This window comes from Ceratotherium simum, chromosome 22 (genome assembly GCF_057802395.1).
Source record: "Ceratotherium simum simum isolate JZ-2026a chromosome 22, ASM5780239v1, whole genome shotgun sequence".
NCBI lineage: Eukaryota > Metazoa > Chordata > Mammalia > Perissodactyla > Rhinocerotidae > Ceratotherium > Ceratotherium simum.
This window is the reverse complement of record NC_141921.1, coordinates 41294271-41316138: the sequence shown is the minus strand read 5'-3', so window position 1 is coordinate 41316138 and position 21868 is coordinate 41294271. Positions and strand designations below refer to the sequence as shown.

Genomic DNA, 21868 nt, shown 5'->3' with positions numbered 1-21868 from the left:
TACTCATCATATAAGTGAAGAACAAGTAATGACTGGCCAACTGTTGACCCTCAGGCTGAAAGGAAAGATCAACCAAGTGGAATTGGTTAGATCTCCCTGGGTCACCTTGTTTGGATTTATTGTTGCTTAAAGAAAATGACATGAATTGTTTTCATTACTCTGGTCTTTGGTTTGGGGCCTCCAATGTATGTCAGATAGCAATGGCCAGATGCAGACTTACTCCGTATTGATCTCTCACTGGGTGGATATCTGCAGTGTATCAGCCACTGTATCAGCAGCACCTTCCCTGGGGGAGAGTCATCCATGCTGTACAGCCGACTCCCTGACATTTTCATGAAGTTCAAAGCTCAAGTTCGTTTGGTGCTGACATTTTGGATTAGCTGGTTGACTGGAAGGCCTGCTTCTTTCTATACACTGTGAAATTTATAAACCGCAGCAGCTGAGGGCTTAAAATGGCCGACAAACCCCCAGCTGGCAGCAATTAAGTACACCACAAACCTTTGGCTAAACAAAGGTTTGTGGAGGCAGAGTTGCTGCATATGCACTAAACAGACTCATGTTGTAAACTACCTTTTATGTCGAGTGTTAGTAAGAGATGCTGTCAACTAATGAGAGGTGAGTGGGTGGAGTTTTGCCACCTCTTGTTTAATGATCTATTATCCCCAGGCTGTAGTACCAAGACCCTGTCCAGGACATAGCACGTTTTAACGGTTAAGGTGATCGTGAGAAAGGGAACGGGGCAAACAGGAGGCTGGAGGATGGTCCTTCAGTTGTGGGCCTGAGTAGCTTGGAAGTTGATCTTTCTGCTTTGGTGCCCATGGGCAGGCTCCATACTACTCTACTGTTTGTTTGTTGAACACCCTTATTCTTTAAGTTGAAAGGAGAAGGTGGGAATGAGAAGACAGCAAGATGCCATTTTATACCCATTCAAGCAGCAAAAATTTAAGAGCCTAGACCAGTGATGTCTAATATGCAATTTAAATTAATTTAAATTGAATTTTAAATATTCAGTTGCTTAGTCACAGTAGCCGCATTTCAGGTGCTCAGCAGCCGCATGTGGCCAGTGGCTATGTGTTAGATAGTGCTGTCCTAGACAGTACCAAGTCTTGGAAAGATATAGATTACCAGGCTTTCTTAAATGCGTTGTTGGTAGGAGTGTGAATTGGTTCAGTCACTTTGAAAGCAATTTGAATTATCTTATTAGGTGAACATTCATGCCCTGTGATCCAGCAAATCCCTCCTGTATATACCCAGAGAAACTCTTGCCCGTGTTCGCCAGGAGGCATGCACAGGAATGTTCATAGCAGCGTTGTTTGCAATAGCACAACCTGGAAATAACGCGCACGCCGTCGACGGAAGGTGGGTGGATAGTGGTGTACTCAGGCAGTGGAGCAGTAATAAGCAGACACAGTAAACGAGTTACAGCTACACATGAAAGGCTGGCGGAATCTTCCCAGTTTGACTTCAAGGAGGAAGAAGTAAGTCCCTAAACATGAAAAGGCAGTGATATCCTTTTCAAAAGCCCAAAATACCTAAAACCAAAGAATATAACAAGACTATACCAGAGTGTACTTTGAAATGTGATAAGACTACATGAGGAAGAGAAGCAAGGGAGTGATCAATTCAAGACTCAGAACAGCAGCCATCCTAGGTGGAGGAGGAATGGGGCTGGGATGGCAGAGGACCACACAGATGGATTCAAGTTATGGTCAGTGATGGGCTTTTGGTGCTGGGGATGGTGGTTTCACAGATGTTTATTGTACCATTTAGAATAAATAAAGAAAAGGCCAGTGATGATAGTGGGCCTTGAACTGATGATTATGAGTCCAGTCCTGAAGTCCAGTTTAAAAAAAAAAAAAAAGGATAGAGTCCTTTCCCTCCAGGTGCTTATAGGCTCACAGGAACATACATGGAAGTGACCAAGGAGCAGTCACTTAACAATGGACATACTATGTTACTGAATCACAAAGTGTGAACAAATGTAGGACTGCTGTTACGTACAGTCATACTGTTTTCAAAGGGTTGTTTGAGTTTATAGTGCCATCATCAATATATGAAGACAACAGTTCTATCACACAATGGCCTACACTGAAGAATATCACTTTAAACTTTTTGCTGGCTTACGAGGTTTGAAAACACTAGCTTGTTGGTTTTTGTTTTTAATTCTTTAATTACGTTTGGGACTAAATTTGTTCACACACAGTGACTTTAAGCACCACCACCACCACCCCACCCCCCACCCCACCCCCCGCCGCCTAGTCTTCCAACTTGGACATCAGAAGTTAAAATTTTAGTTGAGTTTCAGAGAAGAAAGAATAGTTTTTCAGGTACCAACAATGATAAGGTAATAGGGGATTGTAAGAATTCCTTTAATCCAACTTTCTGCTTCTAATTAGAGTATCTCTGAATCACTCCTTCTGGAAGTAGTCCCTATATTTATTAAGACTATAAAAGAAGACTACATTTCCTTTTATGGTAAATTTGAACCCTCTCTCTTTTCTTCTATGTCCATGTGAGAAATGAGCCTTGAATGCCACGGTGAGCTCCTCCATCAGCAGTATCTGAACACTGTATCCAACCTTCTCTGATATTTGATTAATCACAAAGTGAGGACCTTGAAAATGGGAAGATAGTTTGCAGCCTGTTGGGAAGACAGATAAGAAAAGAAACTTAACAAATAGGCAGTGTGTATGACAAGGGAGCTACTCTGCTTTTGTATTCTCTGGTGTTTGGGTGGGTTTGTAGTTTGCAAGTTAGCCTTCAATGTATTGGGAGTGGGAGCGAGGTTGGATCACTGAAATTTGGGGAAGGCCCTGAGGGAGGCCACTGAGTCAAGAAATAGCTGTATGCATCAGAAAGCTATTTGCTAGTGTGATAATATGGGCATAATTACTTCCGTTGTCAACTATTCATAGTTGTTACAAGATGTGATTTCCACGGGCTCAGGTCAGAAACAAGTGCCTTTCCTTGGCTTCTCTGGCTTCCTTGGATGCCACCAGAGGAGCTTAGGACTCTTAGTGAGTTTTCTCCTCCTTGGCAGCATGTTTTTCCCACTTTGGGTACTAATGAAAAGATTGTTTCTTCTAAGGAAAACACAAGTGTCAACAGAGACATTAATTTCATGACTTTGCCTTCATCCCCCTTCCTTTGCTCTGATCAGTGGACTGGACAGACACACCCTTGACCTTTCTGTCAGGAAGATGGGACTCTAGCTGTTCACTTTTTGCCTTAGCTTTATTGACTTTCAAAGCTCAGAATCTCTGGTCTTCACGCTCTCCACCAAAGTTTACATATCACCTTTCCTTTTTTAGCTCAATAGTCTGCATGGCGCTTATACCTGTCCCCCACCCACAAATGCATCCATTCATTTACTCGACTAATATTTATTGCTTCTCTACCATGAACCGGGAGCTGTGCTAGTTCCCAGAATAGCAGTGAATGAAACAAAATCCCTCTTCTCATGGAGCTTACATTCCAGATGGGGAACCAAGCAATAAGCACATATTTTACCAAAGTGGGATGTGAAACAAACATGTTTTGAGCACAGGACTGACTTGATCCAGCTTGTCTTTTGAAGGGGTCATTCTCATTGCTGTGAGGAGAACAGACAAGATGGAAATAGAAAGAGTAAGTTATAAGGCTGTTGTAATAATTCATTACAAATCCAGAGATCATTTGTTAGTTATGATAGAGTTAGAGAAATAGTTGGATCAGGGCTATATATGGAAATTAAGCCTGTAGACCTCCCAATAGATTGGGGAAGATGTGGTGAGAGGAGTCAGAATGAAACCTGTATTGAAAAGCGATGAGGAACAGGCCCTGTCACATCCCCCTTGTAGGGGCCTTTGGGCTTCTGCCACAATAGCCCGAACCTCTTCTAGAAGCTTCGTGAGTGACAGAATAGTAGGACTGCCTTGGGGAAAAGACCCTCTATTAGCCTGTCCTAAGCAGTGTTTGGAAGGATAGTAGATGTTTCACTGGGCAAGGAGACAAGAACAGGCTCTGCTACCTGGAAAGGTACACCAAACTCCTTCCCCTTGGTTTGCCTTACTTGTAGTGGTTTGCTGGCATCCTTAAAATAGCAGTTGTCAAGCTTCTCCACTGAGGGGTTAACAGCGGCTCCCTACGCTGCCCTCCCTGCTTTCAATCAGTAGTTGGGATCTAAATAGCCAACAGTAGGCCTAGATCTTGAAGACAGAGTTGAGACTATGCATAGTGGGAGTATGTGAGTATATGGTATAAAAAGGTTTTTTTTTTTTTTTTTTTTTACCCATTCTCTTAGTGCAGATTGTCAAAACTTCTTTATAGTCTCTTTGCATCACCCTTGAAGAGCACAATTAGTATTACTTAGGGCATCCTTATTACTGAACTTTTAAAAAATTATCCCTGGATTTCTGGCTTTCCAGTACATATCACCTATTACCCAGGTGTGGGACTTCAGACATCGTGGCCCAGTGGGCTGTTTACCTGGGTGCAGGAGGGCTTGGCAGTTGTCCTGGGTTTGCCGCTAACCCATTGCGTGGCCTGTAGCAAGTTTCTGTCCATTTACTACCCCAACTTGCCCACCAGGGCACGTTCTGCCCTTGCAAGTAAGTCTCTACACTGTTGTCAGTACGTGGTTCTGAAGTGCTGGTTCAGTGTGAGCCTGTCCCTCTGTTAGATGTGTCTAGAGAGGGGTGTTTTGCTTCAGTGGAATCCAGGAACAAATATTGAAAAGTACAGCAAGTACAAGGCCGAGGACAGGCCCAGCACACGCTTATCAGTCGTCTGGAATGTGCACAGCCTTTCCAAGACAAATATGGTCTCCTGTTTCTAGGAAGACACCAGAAGTACTTATCAATTAGCCTGTGTATGGTTTGTGGAAAAAGACAACATGAGCCTACCCTGAAAGCCATAGCAAAGCAGATTCCTCTGGGCAGCCGACAGCTGAGTGGCGTGAGTTAGAGCCGCTGCAGATCCCAGACTGTGGCCTGGGACCAGTCCCCGTTGGAGCCTTAACGTCTCCCTCATGTGATTACTGCATGCCTCACCCTAGACCTGGGCAGCTGAGCTTATCTTAGAAAAAGTCTAGAAGCTTGGTATGTGCCTACTAAATGCCCAGGGTCCCTCACTCTTTTCCCAGACCCTTTGCAAGTCCAGAGATGCCTCTCCTGAAGAGATTCCTAGAAAAATAGGGTGTGACCAAGTGGAAGTCCAGTAATAATAATCGTAACAGGAGTCACCATTGGTAGATAGCACAGGCTTGATGGGCATTGTTTTATTTGATCTTCACAGCAGTCCTATGAGTCAGGTGTCATCACCTCGTTTTACAGAGAAAACTGGAACTGAGAGTTAAAGAAGTTAACTAACTAATCCATGATCACGTGGCTAGAAAATGACAAAAACAGGGTTCTACTCTAAAATTGGAGTCTTTAACCACTATCTTACAGTGTATTCACAGGTAATACTGAAGTTTAATTCTGGTCACTAAAGTTAGAGTATGTCTTGTATTAAGTAGTGCTTTTATCTTAGACGAGGAAGGAAAATCATTTTAACATTAATGCTTAACCTCTTTGCATTCTGTCCACTTACCATCTAGGACTCAAGCACAGAGGGTTCGGAAACCACGCTGCTGCACAGGGCCCCAGGGGCTGCTTCCCCGCTATTCTGAGAGCCAGGCAGAAGGGCAGGAGCAGCTCTTCAAACTAACAGACAACATACAAGATGAATTGTAAGTTGGAGCCAGGGGAAACCAGCCCTGTGGGTTCATTGACGTGTCTCTTCCATCTTTGAGTCTGAGAAGTTTCTGTCTGATCCGAGTATCATCATCACTCTTAGACGTTGGAACTAGTCAGAGATTCCTTGGCCTAAATGTTTTATAGGTTTAGATATAACTACTTGTAAACAGCCTTTTACTCAAAGCAGTGGTTCTCAAACTAAGTTCCATAACAGGACCTTAGTATTTTGTTTCTAGAAAATAGCAGTCTCTTTCTACTTAGTTCAAAGACAGAAGATAATGGATAAAATGATCTCAATTTTAAGAGTTTTTTTCCTTGTAAAATTTTCTTAAACTTTGATGTTCTATTGTTTGCTACAGAATGCTAGTGGAACAAAACAGGTAAACAAATAGTAAACAACTAGTAGCTGGAAATTTTGGAATGCAATTTTCTTAAGATTGTTTTGTTACTCTTTGAATACAGAGCTTGCATGCCTGGGATCTTGTTGTATTTTCAGTTAGTGAAATTATTCCTAGTTGATACGGTAGAATTCAATATATCACTATTTTAGAATATTCTGCAGAAAATTCTTTTTAGCATAAAATGCTGTTAAATAGGTGTTAGAACTACCAGCCCAGAGAACACAATTAGTTATGCCTGATGAGTAGCAAAACGCTAGTTTGATTTCTTTTAATGCTTATTTATCTCCTTTAAGATAAAACAAGCTAGGGAGGGTTCTGAGAGCCAGGAATGTTTTTGGTCGGTGGAGGAGTGTCTGAAGTGGAGGTTAATTCTCAGGAGAGCCTGCAGTGTCATTGTTAGAGGCATTGTTAGACTGACCTCATCTCCTATTTTGGTAACAGTATTTGAATGGGGACATCAAAAATCAAATCCAGGGCCGGCTCCGTGGCTTAGCGGTTAAGTGCGCGCGCTCTGATGCTGGCGGCCCGGGTTCGGATCCCGGGCGCACCCCGAGGCACCACTTCTCCGTCCAGCGCGGGGCCGAGTCCCACGTACAGCAACTAGAAGGATGTGAACCTATGACATACAACTATCTGCTGGGGCTTTGGGGGGAAAAAAATGAATAAATAAAATCTTTAAAAAAAAAAAATAATAAATGATTATATTGAAATTATAAAAAAAAAAAAAAAAAAAAAAAAAAAAAAATCAAATCCAGAATTCATTTGTTGCTTGCTGGATAGGATGGCATCTTCCTGGATGTGTTTTTCATAACCCAAACTCCCTGCAGTGTTATTGGAAAGTATCTTGATAATCTAAGTGTCTTACATTGTCTTAGTCAACTCAGGCTGCCATAACAAAATATCATAGACTGGATCGCTTAAACAATAAAAATTTATTTTCTTACAGTTCTGGAGGTTGGGAAGTCTGAGATCACGGAGCTGGCCAGTTTGGTTCCTGGTGAAGGCTCTCTTCTTGGCTTGCAGAGTGAACTTTCTCACTGTGTCCTCACTTGGCAGAGAGAGAGAGCAAGGTCTCTGGTGTCTCTTATAAGGACACTCATCCTATGGATCAGGGCCCCACCCTTATGGCCTCATTTAACCTTAATTACTTCTTTTCTCCAAATAGTCCTCTTGGGGTGAGAGCTTCAACATAAGAATTTCGGGGGACATAGTTCAGTCCATAGCACATGTCATGAATAGGTCTGCTCTTTTAGCCTAGCCTCAGTGCTTGTTATCACTCCAGTACCCAGAATCCCCGTGCACTTTCACTCCGGAGAGGACTTTGTATTCCTGCCTGCCCTGAGGTGAGGGTGTGGTGCCACAGCTGTCCTTTGTAGCACTTTGCTGATGGAACTTCTGGCCTTTCCATCAGAGGCCCAGAGAGTCATTCCTCAGGTCTAGCAGGGCAGGGTACAGAGTTTGCTGGAATGGCAGCCCCATGAGGGCTGGAATTTTTGTCTGTTCCCTTCACCAAAGAATCCTCAGTACCTAGAACAGTGCCTGCACGTAATAAGCACCCAGTAAATATTTGTTGAATGAATGGTAGCTGGATGGTTGCAGTTTAGCATTCGTATTAATACGTGTTCACTTTTCCATCTTTTGGGGGGTTTTTGGCCAAAGGTTGAGATTATAAATTATTGTACATTGTACTTTTAATTCCTCACCCTCCCCCCCACTCACCTCTGTTGAAGTCAAACCATCTGTGGCCCTTGCGAAATTCTTTTTCAATAGAATGACATCTGCCAAAAACACAAGGGAGAAGTTGTGTAGCACAGCTAACACAGGATTGCTCCCAGTGACATGCAGGCGTTGATAACAGAGCCACAGAAACTAGAATCAAAATGAAGTCAGTAAAATAGATTTCGTGAAACTCTTGAAATTCATGTGAACTGGGAAAAGATATTGGCATGAATGAATTTTGACTCTAAAGATGAAAACCATGTGTCTCTACTGGTTTGTGGGTTAAGTCTTGCCAGTGAATGTTGCAGGAGGCACGTGAGCGTGGCCTTCCTCAGTGTACCAGGAGGAAGTCATCAGGGAGTCCAGCAAATGTTTCTCTGAAGTGTCCTTGGTTGTCGGGCTGGGTCTTCATGGTGACATGAACGTTAAAATCATCACTTTGCAAGAAAGGGGTTTTCAGGAAAAGCACATGAGTGCCAAATTATACCTCTGACTTTTATCCTAGAATTGTAATTAAAAACATGTTTAAAGACCTAATTATTTGCATATTTTCCTTCAGAGTTAACCCCTTAAACGGGTCTTTAATACCTTGCTCTACTGTTCTAACTAAACGTTTCCACATTGTTTTCCAGTCAGACTCACTGTTTCACTTCTGGAAAATATTGTGTAATTGCTTCCTGATGTAGCAAAAACCCCACAAAGTCCCCAGTGCCATGGTGACTTCAACTTTGTTCTCCCAGATCAAGTTTCACTTAATTTTTTCATTTTATTTAATTAATTAGTATTTAAAAAGATAGTTACAGACATAGGATTTAAGGTCTGGCCATCTGAAAAGGCTTCAGTTTCAAATGAATCAAATATTGCTCTGGTATGTTGCAGAATTACCGTTGCTTCCCATTTTTCTCAATTTTGGTTTTGAAATAGGATCCTGGGTTAAGCTGATGGTAACGTAAAATTTGTCCCATCTGATTAAATTAAGTTTTCTTTATAACTAATGTCTGATCTATAGCCAGAAACCTCATTTTCATTAAAAAAAGAAAAAAGTACCTATTTTATTTCTAATACTTCATCACAGATGAAGTTACATACTAATATCATAAGCACTAGACTGGCTCTTACCTTTTCAAAAAAGATGCCCATGAGCAACCCACACGACCTAAGAAACTGCTCACACATACTGTTTTCTGGAGTTTATTTGACAATTGGATTGTATTTTTAAAATGCAGGTTTAGGAAATAACATCTATGAGGTTTTTTTGCTATAGCATAAAAGTGTAAAAAAAGAAAACAAAAATAGCCTATAAACCCACCAGCCAGATAAGTGTTTTTCTTTTTAATGAAATAAACTCATGCACATGGTTAGCAAATACAAAGAATAGAGGAAGACATAAAATCAAGAGTAAAATTCTCCTTCCTTGCCCACTTTGTAAACACACTGTTTATGGTATTTTGTGTCTTGTCTGTCCTTCTTGAGAAGTTGCAGAGAGAGAGATCAGAAATTTTTTTTTTTATATAAATTTATTTATTTTTTTTTTTTTTCCCCCAAAGCCCCAGTAGATAGTTGTATGCCACAGCTGCACATCCTTCCAGTTGCTGTATGTGGGACGCGGCCTCAGCATGGCCGGAGAAGCGGTGCGTTGGTGCGCGCCCGGGATCCGAACCCGGGCTGCCAGCAGCAGAGTGCAAGCACCCAACCGCTAAGCCACCGGGCCAGCCCTAAATTTATTATTATTTTTGTGTGTGTGTGTGTGTGTGAGGAAGATTGGCCCTGAGCTAACATCTGCCAATCCTCCACTTTTTTTGCTGAGGAAGACTGGCCCTGGGCTAACATCCATGCCCATCTTCCTCTACTTTATATGGGACGCCACCACAGCATGGCTTGCCAAGCGGTGTGTGCCCGGGATCCAAACCAGCAAACCCCTGGCTGCGGCAGCGGAGCGCACGCACTTAACCGCTTGTGCCACCGGGCCGGCCCCCAGAAAAATTTTTTTGAGCACATGTTATAGTGTTGACTCTAATAGCATATAATTATAAATATAAACCTTATAGTAATATATACAGTCTCAAAACAAAAACAAAATACCAGTCCTTTTGAGGAATGAGATAGAATTCATTAGCTTCCGTTTTCTAAACCAGGAAATAATCTAATAACCATTGACACTTAGGGAATTGGACCTTCTTTGATATGCCACTGAATTAAAACTTTCATTTGGTGGATTATCCAGCTACTCTGATAAAAGTTAATGGCTTGCTAAATCTTTAATAAGTTAGATCAAGAGTTCTGAGAGAAGTCTTTAACTTGACTACTGGGTAAAATATACCCAGTGTCCAAAGTTGCATGTGTGCTGGCAAATTCCACCAGACCTTACAATGTAAATTCGTTGTCATTTTCTGAGACGACCTAACACGTATGTTCACTGAATCCTACTATGTGCCAGGACCAGTAAGAAATTTGCTCTTTCCTTGACAAGTTCACAGTCTAGCAGGGGAAGCAGACAGTATTACCAACTGTCTATAACATATGATGGCTTTTACAGTAGAAGCGTGAGCCATGTGATATGGAACCACAAGGGGTAGTGATTAATTTATGCCTGGAAAGCTGGGGAAGGCTGTGGACAATTGACCTGGTCCTGCAGGATGAGGAGAAATGTGCAAAGGAGAGAAGAAAGGCACACGTGCAGAGAAGAGTGCCGGGCGGAGGCGTGGAGGCAGAAGACTTACAGTATTTCTGGAGAATTCCAGTTAGCCAAGTGTGGTGGCAGCACATGTGTGGGAGGGAAGGAACAGAGGTTGGAAAGCTGGGAAGATGGATTACAAGGCCAGATTCTGACAGCGTAACTTAACGGCCATGCTAAGTCTACCTTGCTGTAGGCTGTGGTAAGATTTTGAAGAAGAGGATCCCACTCAAAATTACATGTTAAACATGTAACCTTGATGACAACAGAGAAATGGATCAGAGTTGGAGAGACTGGAGGCAGGAAACCAGTTAGGAGGCCTTGGGAGTAATCCAGGTAAAAGGTAGAGAGGCCTGGATACAGACGGTGGCAGAGAAGAGGAATAGAGGGAGACAGAGTTGAGAGGTATTTAGGAGGTGGCATCAGTGCAGTCTGTAGACTGATTAAATTTAGAATCTGAGTGAGGAGGAAAGTTGAGAATCTCCAGGCTTCTTGCTTGTTTGGTTGGACGGAGATGCCACCCACTGTGACAGGCAGTGCTGGAGGAGGAGAGAATTGAAGAAGGAAGAACAGCTCAGGCAAGGATGTGCTGAGTGTGAGGGACTTGTGGGATATGTGTGCGGAAATGTTCTGCAGGGGCCTGGCACTCAAAGTGACACCAGGCCCGGACACACATTTGGGGGTCACAGATGGACTTGGAGGGGATGACACATGGTGGGGAGAGGAGCCTATTCTAGGAGCGCTCCCAGAGTAAGACGAGTCACAGCTTTTCTGATTTTGAAATGACTCCAAAGCAAGTAGAATATAGATCTATAAATAGAGTTAATAAGGCAAAAAAACAAATAAATAAAAGAGTGAGAGAAAAATAAAGAAATCAAATTGAAGAGGGTGGTTGAAACAATTACTTGGCAGATTTCTCTCTCCCTGAGGAACAATCGGTCCTGAACCTGTTTTCCATGTGGCCTCTTAGAGGGACACTCATTTCTTCAACCTGCTGACTCAAGGATTTGTAGACTTGCAAGAGGACCCTCCCCACAGGATCAGGATAACTTGGCATCTGTTCTCAACAGAAGAAAGAAATAACAATAGCCACCACTAGTTGAGCATCTCTTCGTGTTGGGCACATAGATAAGCTGTAATCGTCATGGTGGCCCTGCAGACTAGATACGATGATCCTTGTTCTACAGATGACGGCAGGGAAGCTCTGAGCAAAGCCATCTGGCTAGTGACAGGCAGAGCCGACTGGGCTGGCTGGTTACAGTGGCGTGTGGGCTGTGTGACTTGGAGAAGACATTATTATCTGCCACAGAGTAAGAGGGCTGAAGTTCTTGTTGATAATACCTTTGGTGTTGCTGAGAATACCCCGGGGTGTTCGTGGTTTATGGGTATCGTTAGTGATAGTGGACTTGTCAGATTCACCCACTGTTAGCGCCTGTCATCTCGGAGAACGTAAGCTGTGTGCCCTAGCCTTCCTTTCTCTCAGAAACTTGCTGACATTGATCCCAAGGTCAGGGTGTTGAAGGAGAGTTAAAAGTAAAGCTTTTAACCGAAGTCTAAAAATCCTGTTTGTTAGAGAATCAATTGTAGTATCTACAGCAACCTAAAATGTGTCAACAGAGCACTGGGTAGCTTCCCTAGTTCTCCATATTTGAAGGATAAAGCTTATCCAAAGCTTTGTGTTTCTGGGCACATGTTTTCATTCTCCCTCCGTCTGAGTTAATAAAGGTCAAAGAATAGAAGGATGAACTCAGGATCAACCTGAGACCTGTTGGCTTTCTTCCTCTGTTGTCCCATGGGGTCATTCCATAGTTACTCATTCGTGGGCCACGAGCAGCCCTGCGTGAAGCGTGGTTATGGGGGATGAAGAGTGGAAAGCCTGGTGTCTAGACGCAACTCGTGGGCGGCCATAGCCGCTGCTGCTCTGTTGGCAAAACCCTGAGCCTCTCAGGTCAAGCTATGAAAGCCTGTGGAGAGCAAGCCTTCTGCAGGTGGAAGCCAGGGAGGGAGGGAAATAGTTGTGGCTTTGAAGAAGAAAGGAACAGAGGAAGGAGCAGATTGGCAGAAGAGAAGCACTCAGAGCGCTATGCTTTGGCCTGGCTTCTCTTGTCACCTTGAGTTTTGGCTCCTCTCTCACAGTGATGAGTTTGGGATGGGTTTCCATTATAGGAGGGGACCCCTAGTCTGGAGCTCAGTTTTAGTTCTTCTTTGATGTGGTTTCTAGATTTTGTAAAAAAAAAAAAAAAAAAAAGTATATATATTTATTGCATATATATATGCAATAATAATGAAACCCAAAGTCTTGGTCACTGGTTGTGGAGTACTGGGGAAGCGTCGGGAGAATGGAGACAGAGCTGTTTGCAAAGCTAGTCTCTGGGTTCTTGCTCAGACCACAGTAGGGGACCCTGGTGCTCCTGCTGTGGCCTCACTATCGCCCTTTCTCCTCCTCTTGGTTGTATCCTTCGCTCTGATCTGCTTTTGATTTGCAAAGGTTTTAGAACATTTCATGTAAATGTCCAAAAAACCTTATTATGTGTAGTAGCTTCAGAGTGTGAACGGGGCCCCTGGACTCAGAGATCAGAGGGCTGTGCACATGTACAAAGCTGCGCCTCTCCCCTCACATTTCTATATGGCCATGAGATCTTTTGGCTTTCCTACCGGCTTTGTGAAGGAAGCTGGCAGGTAGTATCATCTCTACCAGATGAAGAAACTGAGCCACGAAGACAGCCGGCCTGGCCAGAGTCGCCCAGCCTGTCCCGGTTTCCCTGCCTACTGGGCCTGAGTGTCCACCACTGTGTGAAGCACCACACGGTAGAGCATCCCAGCTCAGGCCACTCTTCCTCCCGAAGTTGTTCTGGCCCGATTGAGGACTTGCGCCGTCTGTGGCATCTTGGAAAGGAGTCTATTTTAAAGCCTATAAAAGTGTTCCGGCGTGGAAAGTGCACTAATGATGTCAGCCGCTCTGGCCTGGGTGTCAGAGCAGCTGCCCAATGGGAAGGCCTCGGCCCTCTTAGAGGCTGTGCGTAAATGTCAGGTCCAGCGGGTGCCAAATGGGGTGAGAGTGGGGGCGAGAGCGCTGGGGTAGAAGTGCCTCCTCCTGTGCTGGACTAGAGGAAGGAAGATAAGCTCAGCGGGATTTTTAGTGCACATTCCTGCTTTCCCCTGGTTGCAGTGGCCAACTTTGGGGATCTCCTTTGAGAGCCCATTATAGCCTCAACAGCCATGTGTCTGGCCCACCTGTGCTGAGAAGCCATAGGCCACTTTTCAGTTTTTAAGGTAATTTCCCAGCAAGTTCTAGCTGGCCCTGGGAGCTTCCTGTCTATGTCAGGGAGCTTTTTTCATCTCTTGCTGTCTTTCCGTCTCTCTCTGTCTCCTCTTTTCTTTCCCTGGACCAGCTATTTTAGATTCCATTCAATTTGATTAAGTGATAATGCTGCCTCCTTGGTACTGTCAGAGCCGAGGATGTGGGAAGTTCTGTGCTAAGTGGCCTGAACACCAAAAGCTGCTGGCTATTTCTAATTTTGGCATTGAGACTTTACAAGTCTACATTCTTGGCATTGCCAACCAGTTAGACTAGAACAATAAACCCCAATTTTTGTCATGCGAGGCTGTAATTAAAATGGCAACTGGGACCAGGCAGATACTTCCTGAGTACTTACGGGGTGGCCGGCTCATTGGTAGGTGCTCGGGGAGACACGGGGGGGTAGGATGTGGACCGCACTCTCACAGCAGCTTAGAGGGCTGAGATACTGATGCAGGGGACATCGAGAGAAGGAGTAAGTGTGTGGCAGTGCTTTTGAAGGTAAGCAAGTAAGTATTCAAAAGTGGGGGTGGGGTTGGAGTATTTGGGGGAAGCTTTGTGGAAAAGTTGGAGCTTGTGACTCCTTGGGGTGCCAGGATGTAGAGAGATTGGGAAACAAGATGTGTTCTGAGTGGGGGGCTTCCTAAGCCCAGAAGTGAGCAAGTGCCTGGGTCAAAAAGAAACCAGCCTGTCCACCAGCAGGCAGGCCTCCGTCCTGTTGGAGTGTTTTTCGATTACTGACCCCAGAACAAAACTGTCCTGGGACCCCGGGCCCCAAGCAGCTCCAGGTGGAGCCTCGGCTCTGAGTGACTAGTTTGGAAATTCCTCCCAGGACATCAAGTCCCAGGGGGCCGCAGCTTGACAGCCAGCCTGTCGTCAGCTCTTAGTATTCTTGCCGTCATCTGTGCTCTTTCCCTGTCCCTCGCCGTTGCCGCCCCATTGTGGAAGGCTGTCACAAGATGCGGTGGAGGCAGCCAGGCCTGGGAGAGCTGTTGCAGCAGTTTCCAGGGGCCACTGCTCTTCATTCAGTAGCTGAGCTGAGAGGTTGATGTGCATAAATTTCCACTTTAAATCTGTGAGCTCCATGGAGGAAGAAGAAAGAGATTTTTTTCTGAGTGGCCCTAAAGCACTTAGAAGTAATGACTGTAAGTTGTGAAAATCAAGATAACAGCTTAGGTAACTAAGAAAGCACTTTCTATTAGAGCTCCTGAAAATGGAGTGGTGGTCTCGTGAGTTCCCTGTCACTGGCGGTGTTGAGCAGACACTGGGCAACCTCTTATTAGATCTGTGATAGAAAGGAAGTAGGCGTAGAGGAGCAAATGCTGCAACCTCATTCCATCTTCTCGTCCAATCTGGTAACCTACTCCCTTCCGCGCTCTCCCTTCCATCTTCCTCCCCCACGTGTGTCCCCAGCCCCGGTGTTGACCTCCCCTCTGCCTTAGCAGTGAACTTTCTCAGCTGCTGCTTCAGTCAGCGTTTAAGAGCGTTATGTTTTCTTCCTGTTTTGTCCAACAAAGCATTGTTATGGTTTTCTCTAAGCCTTAAACTACATAAAGACTCTCACTGAAAAAAATACCCCACACAATACGATGTCAGGATATAAATTGTTTCTGTGGTTGATAGTGTTGGTCGTCATCATGAGCTAACGTTTATTGAGCACCCCATGTCGGGGGCTCTGTGCTTTACAGCCCCGGGAGGCTGGTGTCACTTTTATTCCTAATTTACAAATGAGGAAACAGACTCAGAGCGATCTAGCCACCTGCCCAAGGTGCAGTGAGTGAGGGAGCCTGGATTCAAGGCTTTTGGAGACCGGGGCCCACACTCCTTTCTGCTGGCTCGGTGACAGGAGTAGCCTGGCCACTGTGTGTTGAGGCGATGCTCCGTGTGCCGTTCTTACTTTCCCCTTCCTTCGTAGCTTCATTGCCGTGGAGAACATCGATAGCTACTGTGTGCTCATCTCCTCCAAAGCGGTTTACTTCCTGAAAAGTGGAGACTACGTGGATCGAGAGGCCATTTTCCTGGAAGTCAAATACGACGATCTCTACCACTGCCTCGTCTCCAAAGACCACGGGAAGGTGTATGTGCAGGTGACCAAGAAGGCAGTGAACACGAGTAGTGGAGTGTCCATCCCCGGCCCTTCCCACCAGAAACCCATGGTGAGTGCACACCTGCCTGTCTTCTCAGCCCCGAGATGGAGGCCCTCGGAGCGCCTCTGCCCCGCTGACGCGTTCACCAGGGGTTCAGTGGGTTTAGGCTGAGCTGTGATTAATCCCCAGGGGTACTGCTTCCTGGTCCTGCGTACAGAAGGAGCTCAGTGTGGGTTAATGGGGTGATGCTGCCCTCCCGGCTCTACCACTAATGACCCTGCGCCAGTTACTCAACACGAGTGCCTCAGTTACCTGCCAATATAATGCGGGTAGTAATACCTATTCTAGTTAGTTGTGAGGACCAACTAACAGGATCCTTGGGGAATTTTATTCCTAAAATGTGACTCTTTGAGGCCCTGAATCTAAGAGTGTGTTAGAGCACACACTGGCTTCTCTATTGTTTCTCCTATGTAACAGTGGAAACTAACTTTTTTTCTGCACAAAGAAGCAATACATAGGATAGGCCCTACCCAGGGTAAATGCTCAATAAATATTTGTAAATAAAATTTAAGCTGTGCCTCCAAAGAGTACAAGGTATTGTCATGGCAGGACTTTTAGCATTCCTATTAATACCCAACATTCATTAAGGGCTTACTGTGTGCCAGGCTGGACACTAAGTACTTCTTGTGTGTTATTTGATGTTGTGCTGTCATTGTCCCCCCTCGACTGGTAAGGAGGCTTGGTGAGGGCAGGTGACTTGCTCAAGGTTATACAGCCAACACCGGAAGGAGCTGGGCTTCCAACCCAAGTGGTGCCACTCCAGAGCTGGCAGTCTAGACCCCTTTGCTCTGCTGCCTCCCTCCACTCAGAGGGCCTCTGGCTCAGCAGAAGTGCATGTGGGGAGACTCACCGTCTCGCCACAATCTGGCTTGGTGGCTTTTCATGAAGCCCAGGTGTTAGTCCTGCTCATTTCCCACCTGGTATGCTAGGATTCTCAAGCCCGCATTCAAGAATGATGTGTCATCCAAAGTGGCCCTGCTTATCTCTGGGTCTTTCTGCAGATCAGAAATAGCAACCAGCCTGACTGGCTTCTCTCCCTCAACCTTCCCCCTGCTCAGGAATGCACTTGGGTTTGGCTTGGCTTGTGTAGGCTCCCCGGGGTCAGGGGCTTACATTAGGGCTGGTAGAATGGAGTTAACACCCCAAAGTGTGAGTATTCCCACAATCTGTTTGCTAATTCTTCCTCCTCTTTGACCATCGCCAGACTTGAGATGTGACCCCCAAAGGTGCAGTCCTTTATCCTTGCTTAGTGTGGCCTCACAGATCTTCGCCTCCTCCAGCTGAAACTGGTTCTCAGTTGCAGGAGTCCCAAATGTCCGGTGACTGTGGGTGGGCTACAGTCACCTGGGGAATATGTTAAAGATACAGATTCCAGGAGTACCCCCCAGACCTTGAATCAGCATTAACTAGGAGTAGGGCCCTGGGCATCTGTTTCTTAAAAGTCCACCCAGGCCGGTCTGATCTGTAGCCAGGCTGGGAGCTGCTGCCTGCATGAGTTTAAGTCGCCCATGTGCTATGATTCCGCTTGGTTCCCCACCCCGGTGGCAGGTTACTCACTCTGTTCTGCTCTTCAGGTCCATGTGAAATCAGAGGTCCTCGCTGTCAAGTTATCACAAGAAATAAACTATGCAAAGAGCCTTTACTATGAACAGCAACTTATGTTAAGACTCAATGAAAATCAAGAGCAGTTGGAGCTGGACTCCTGAAAAATCCCAGCTGCTGGAGAGACGCCCCAGACACAGCCCAGCCAGGCAGGAGGAAGGAGGCCCACAGGCTTGGCTCCAGTTAGAGGCAAACCAGAATAAGGTTTGGGGGACGACATCAAGGGACAAGGGAAAGTAAATACAGATGAGGGGGATACAAGTGGAAACTGTATTAATTTGTGGGGCGGGGGTTACTTTAGATTATGGGGAAGTAATTTTTGAAAGGTCTTTGTGGAATAACGTAAAAAAAAAAGTGTACTGAGATGAATCTAATTTTTAGATTTCCCCGTATTTTGTTAACATGTATATATGTACAACTGTGTGTTTGTAAATATATAGGAGTGTTTCTGAACAGGGCCTCTGATGTGTGTAAAGGTTTGTTAACTGTAAAGTAATATAAAATCATATGGGATCTTCTTTTGCACTAATTCTACACGTCTAATTCAGGGTACTCTTTATAAAAAGGTGTTCTTGAAAGTTGAAGAATGTTATGTCTTGGTTTTGGAAACTAGAGTCGTCACAGTCAGGTGGACTGAGGTGAGGTGGAAGGTGCTCAAGAGGGACGCCCTTGGACCCCGTGGTCCCGTCTGGAGCTGCGAGCTGAAGTGCTCAGAACCAGAGCTGCCCTTAAGGAGAGACATGGGAGAGGGGCTCAGAAACCCACCTTTTATTTATTTCTCGCCCCCATTTTAAAGATAGTTCTTAGATAATCACAAATTATTTTTTATCTGTCTTATGTATTTGGCTTTCTCTTGACTAGTCTTGCCAAACTTTGAGGTAGAATTGTTTTCCACACACACCAGCGTTGTAAGTTTTTCTTGGGTTATTATCAGAGAGGGTCAGTTTGAAACATTGGTAGGCTCTGCTGATTTATAAGGAAAAAATCCCATAGAACAATTTGTTTTAACAAATCAAAAATCCACAATAAGAACACTCTCCTTCCTGGGCAACAGCAAAGAAGATCCTGGGACTCTTTTCTTTTTAGTAAAGCCACAGGCAGGCACCCAGCTCCACAGCCCTGGGGACAACACAGTGATGGTAACACCAGGAGGAGAAGGGAGAGTGAGAGAGTCTCAGAAAAGGGAATGAAATTTGAGTATTAAAAAGCTGTTTTTTGTAAGTTTTTCATGGAACCAAGACTTGGCCAAAACATCTCTTGTCCTTGGTTTTAAATTCCATTAGCAAGGCCTGGCATGAGTGCCCTCCATCCTGGGTCTTGTTTTTGTTGTTCCCTTTTCTGTAAGGAATACAATGTTGGGGGGAGAGGGGAGGGCCTCTCTCTAGAATGAATGACTAGCCTTGTGATTTCAAAATTTTAATAAAGCTAATCAATTTCTACAAACTTGTCATATGTAGCTGAGATCTAAAATGACTCAGTGGGTCAGTGGATGTGTAGAAGGTTTTGGTGTCTGTAACTCATGACCCAAATCCTTCCAAATGAAGCTGATCTTTCTCTGTCTCTCTCCATCTCCTTCTCCCCCAACGGTGTGTGTGTGTGCGCGCGCACGCACGTGTGTGCGTACAAAGCAGCAGGAAGGGAGCTTTAGCACAAATGCTCAAGTGCTTTAGCTGAATAGTGTCTTCAAGGATTGTCTTGAACTCTGAGGTTTGTATGGTCTTCACTGAACTCTAAGTTCGTGGATTGCAAAATTGAAACTTGGCTTTTGAAGGGTTGGAGTGGGTTCTTGGTTTGTTGGTTTGTTTGTTTGTTTCTGCTGGGTGGCAGTCATGATTGTATCAGCGCCCATACACAAGATCCTCACCAGCCTCCCTCTCCGAACCCCACAAGTTCGGCTTCTGCACTGCCTGAGATCATGATCTCTTAAAGGTGAGACTCTCAGAAAGGTTGATTGTTGGTGTCAGTGAGTTTTCTGTCACTTTCTGGAATGAAGTCACTTGCAGTTTCTGTACTGGATTAAGGAGCTTAGTATTATTAAAGAAGTCTGCCTTCGGCCCCAGCAGCAACTGGGTGTTCCCTGCTCTGACTGCAGAAAGCTGGTTGAGGGCTGCGCTGTGGAATGGTGCTTCCAGGAGGACTCCAGAGAGGTGTTCAGATGCCTTCCTCCAGGCTCCTTTCTAATTTTAATCAGCTCCTGAAATAGCTGCCCATCTCCTCTGCACAACCCCCCCTCTGACATTTGCGCCTTAGAAGAGGCAGGTGTTAAAATGGGATCCAAAGACCAAATGGGGTGGGGCTGGAAGGGGGGCAGCAGCTGAGAGCCTCGCAAGCTCTCCCCTGCCTCGCAGCCCTCCTGCTAGGCGTGGCGAGGCGGCTTCAGGGGCTCTGGACAGAGTTACCTGGTTTGCCAGGAAGAAAGCCCAAAGTGCTGGAGGCAGCAGGCCCTGCTCCTTGAATGCCCGTTTCTTTTTAAATTGCTATTTAGCCAGTGATGTCTGAGACTTTGTTATGATAATTTCTACCGATTTTCATGCTGCCTCATACTCCGTTCCTCTCTGAGGAAAGTAAAATAAATCGCATAAGGAGAAATTGGATAAGGAGAAATCAGAAGCTGTCCAAATTCCCTGACCCAGCACAGTTGGCCAGCCCACAGCGCTGCTTGGCCATAGCTGCTTTTCTTTGCCCACTGGAAAGGCTAGCCAGAGGTCAGTGTCCCCACACCCCGGCCTGGCCACCATGAACAGAAAACAGGAAAGCAGCCCTTACCAGCCCCGGGGTGTCTGGCTGCTTGGTGGGGACTCACCTCAATGCTCCAAAGGCTCCAGGGCCGCTTTGTTCTTAAGCATCATCTGTGCCTCAAAATACCACAGTAGCTGCTTGATAAACTTCTGAAAACAAAGTATTTGGTTCTCCACTGTGTAAACGTTATTACATACAATCACCAATCTGTTAAGACTCTTTCATCTGTTTCCCGTATCAGAGTCGTTATTTTTCTTCCTGTGGAATAAAATGCTTTGTTGACTTCCCAGATATGTTGTTTTCTTATGGTTTCTTGGTGTTCCATAGATGCTAGAACCATTGCCAATGACAAATGCAAAACATACTACAACGTTCTCAATAGCATGCGGCCTTTCCCCTCAGTCCAGAGAAGCACGGTACTAGGGCAGACCCTGCACCTTGAGCGTTACTTCACTTCCCAAGAGTAAGCGGCACTTCCCTGCCGCAGAGCCCGGCTTTATGCTGGCTGCTCCTCATCCCACCCCTGAGGTTCCTGGTCTAGGCCCTGGCAGGAGGGAGGTTGTCCTTGACTGAGAAGGGGAGACTTCAGGAGGAGCAGGTTTGGCATGCACTTTGGACATGTTAAGTTCAAGGTGCCTACTTGATATGCTCTGGAGGTGTCAATAAGGCTGTCGGCCATACGAATCTGGAGTTCAAGAGGGAGGTCAAGGCCAAAGGCGCCGATTGGGAGTTTGTTGGCACACAAATGACAAGTGGGCCTGGATGAAATCCCCAAAGGAGTGAGTGGGGGTAGCAAAGAGAAGAGGCCCCAGATCTGAGCCCTTGGGCTCCCCTACATTTAGAGTTTAGGCAGACGGAGAGGAAGAGCAGAGGAGACAGCAGGACCATCCAGAGATGTCGGCGTGAAGCCAGGAGGGTGTGGGTCTTGGAAGCCAAGTCCAGAAAGGTTTCAGAGAGGAGGGAGATGAACTATCAGATGCTGCTGATAATAGGATGAGGACCAGCACCACTGGATTGACAACATCGAGGTCACTGGAGACCTTTCTAAGCAGTTTTAGTGGAGTGGTGAGGGCAAAAGCTGGGTTGCAGTAGATTCAAGAGAAAAATGGAAGGAGAGAAACTGGAGACGACTATTGACAACTCTGGAGTAATCTGGCCATAAAAGGGAGGAGAGAGACATCGGTACTTTGGGAGAGAAGGGGCGATAATGAAGGAGGGCAGTGAGAGGAGAGAAGGAAGGCTAGTTGGCCAGGGAGATGGGTGGATGTGGCGGAAATTTCAGGAGATTTTCATTTGATTGCTTCCGTGTCCTCGGGGAGATCAGCGGAGAGTGAGGATGGGGCAGGAGGCAGTGGAGATTTGGAGACCGGGGAGAAGACGTGGAACAGGTGTTTAGAACAGTGAGAAGGGGAGCAGACTGGTGAGGTACAGTATGTGCTGGGCAACACGAAGGGCCCGTTTCAGGCTGATGAATTTAAAGTGAGACCAGGCAGCCTCGTTGTGTGTTTTCTCCAGCTGCATTCAGCTGCACGGTTCAGCATGGAAGAGGCAAAGAGTTGGATTTAATCCAG

At 45.5% G+C, this 21868-nt stretch overlaps 1 protein-coding gene and 1 non-coding gene across 8 annotated transcripts in view; both read left to right on the top strand.

Annotated features, from left to right (window-relative positions):
• Positions 1 to 20588, top strand: part of VPS13D (vacuolar protein sorting 13 homolog D) — a 255871-nt gene extending 235283 nt beyond the window's left edge. For all 7 annotated transcript variants that reach the window (XM_087446782.1, XM_087446786.1, XM_087446783.1 and 4 more), the window contains 3 exons: positions 5579 to 5710; positions 15725 to 15965; positions 17531 to 20588. In XM_087446782.1, coding sequence (XP_087302908.1) covers positions 5579 to 5710; positions 15725 to 15965; positions 17531 to 17662 — 505 coding nt within the window. In that variant the 3' untranslated portion in view covers positions 17663 to 20588. The remainder of the gene's footprint in view (positions 1 to 5578; positions 5711 to 15724; positions 15966 to 17530) is intronic.
• On the top strand, positions 16119 to 16263 carry LOC147914146 (small nucleolar RNA ACA59). The gene has a single exon (XR_015555916.1). It is a non-coding gene; the product is annotated as a small nucleolar RNA ACA59 (small nucleolar RNA).
• Positions 20589 to 21868: the final 1280 nt, after the last annotated feature.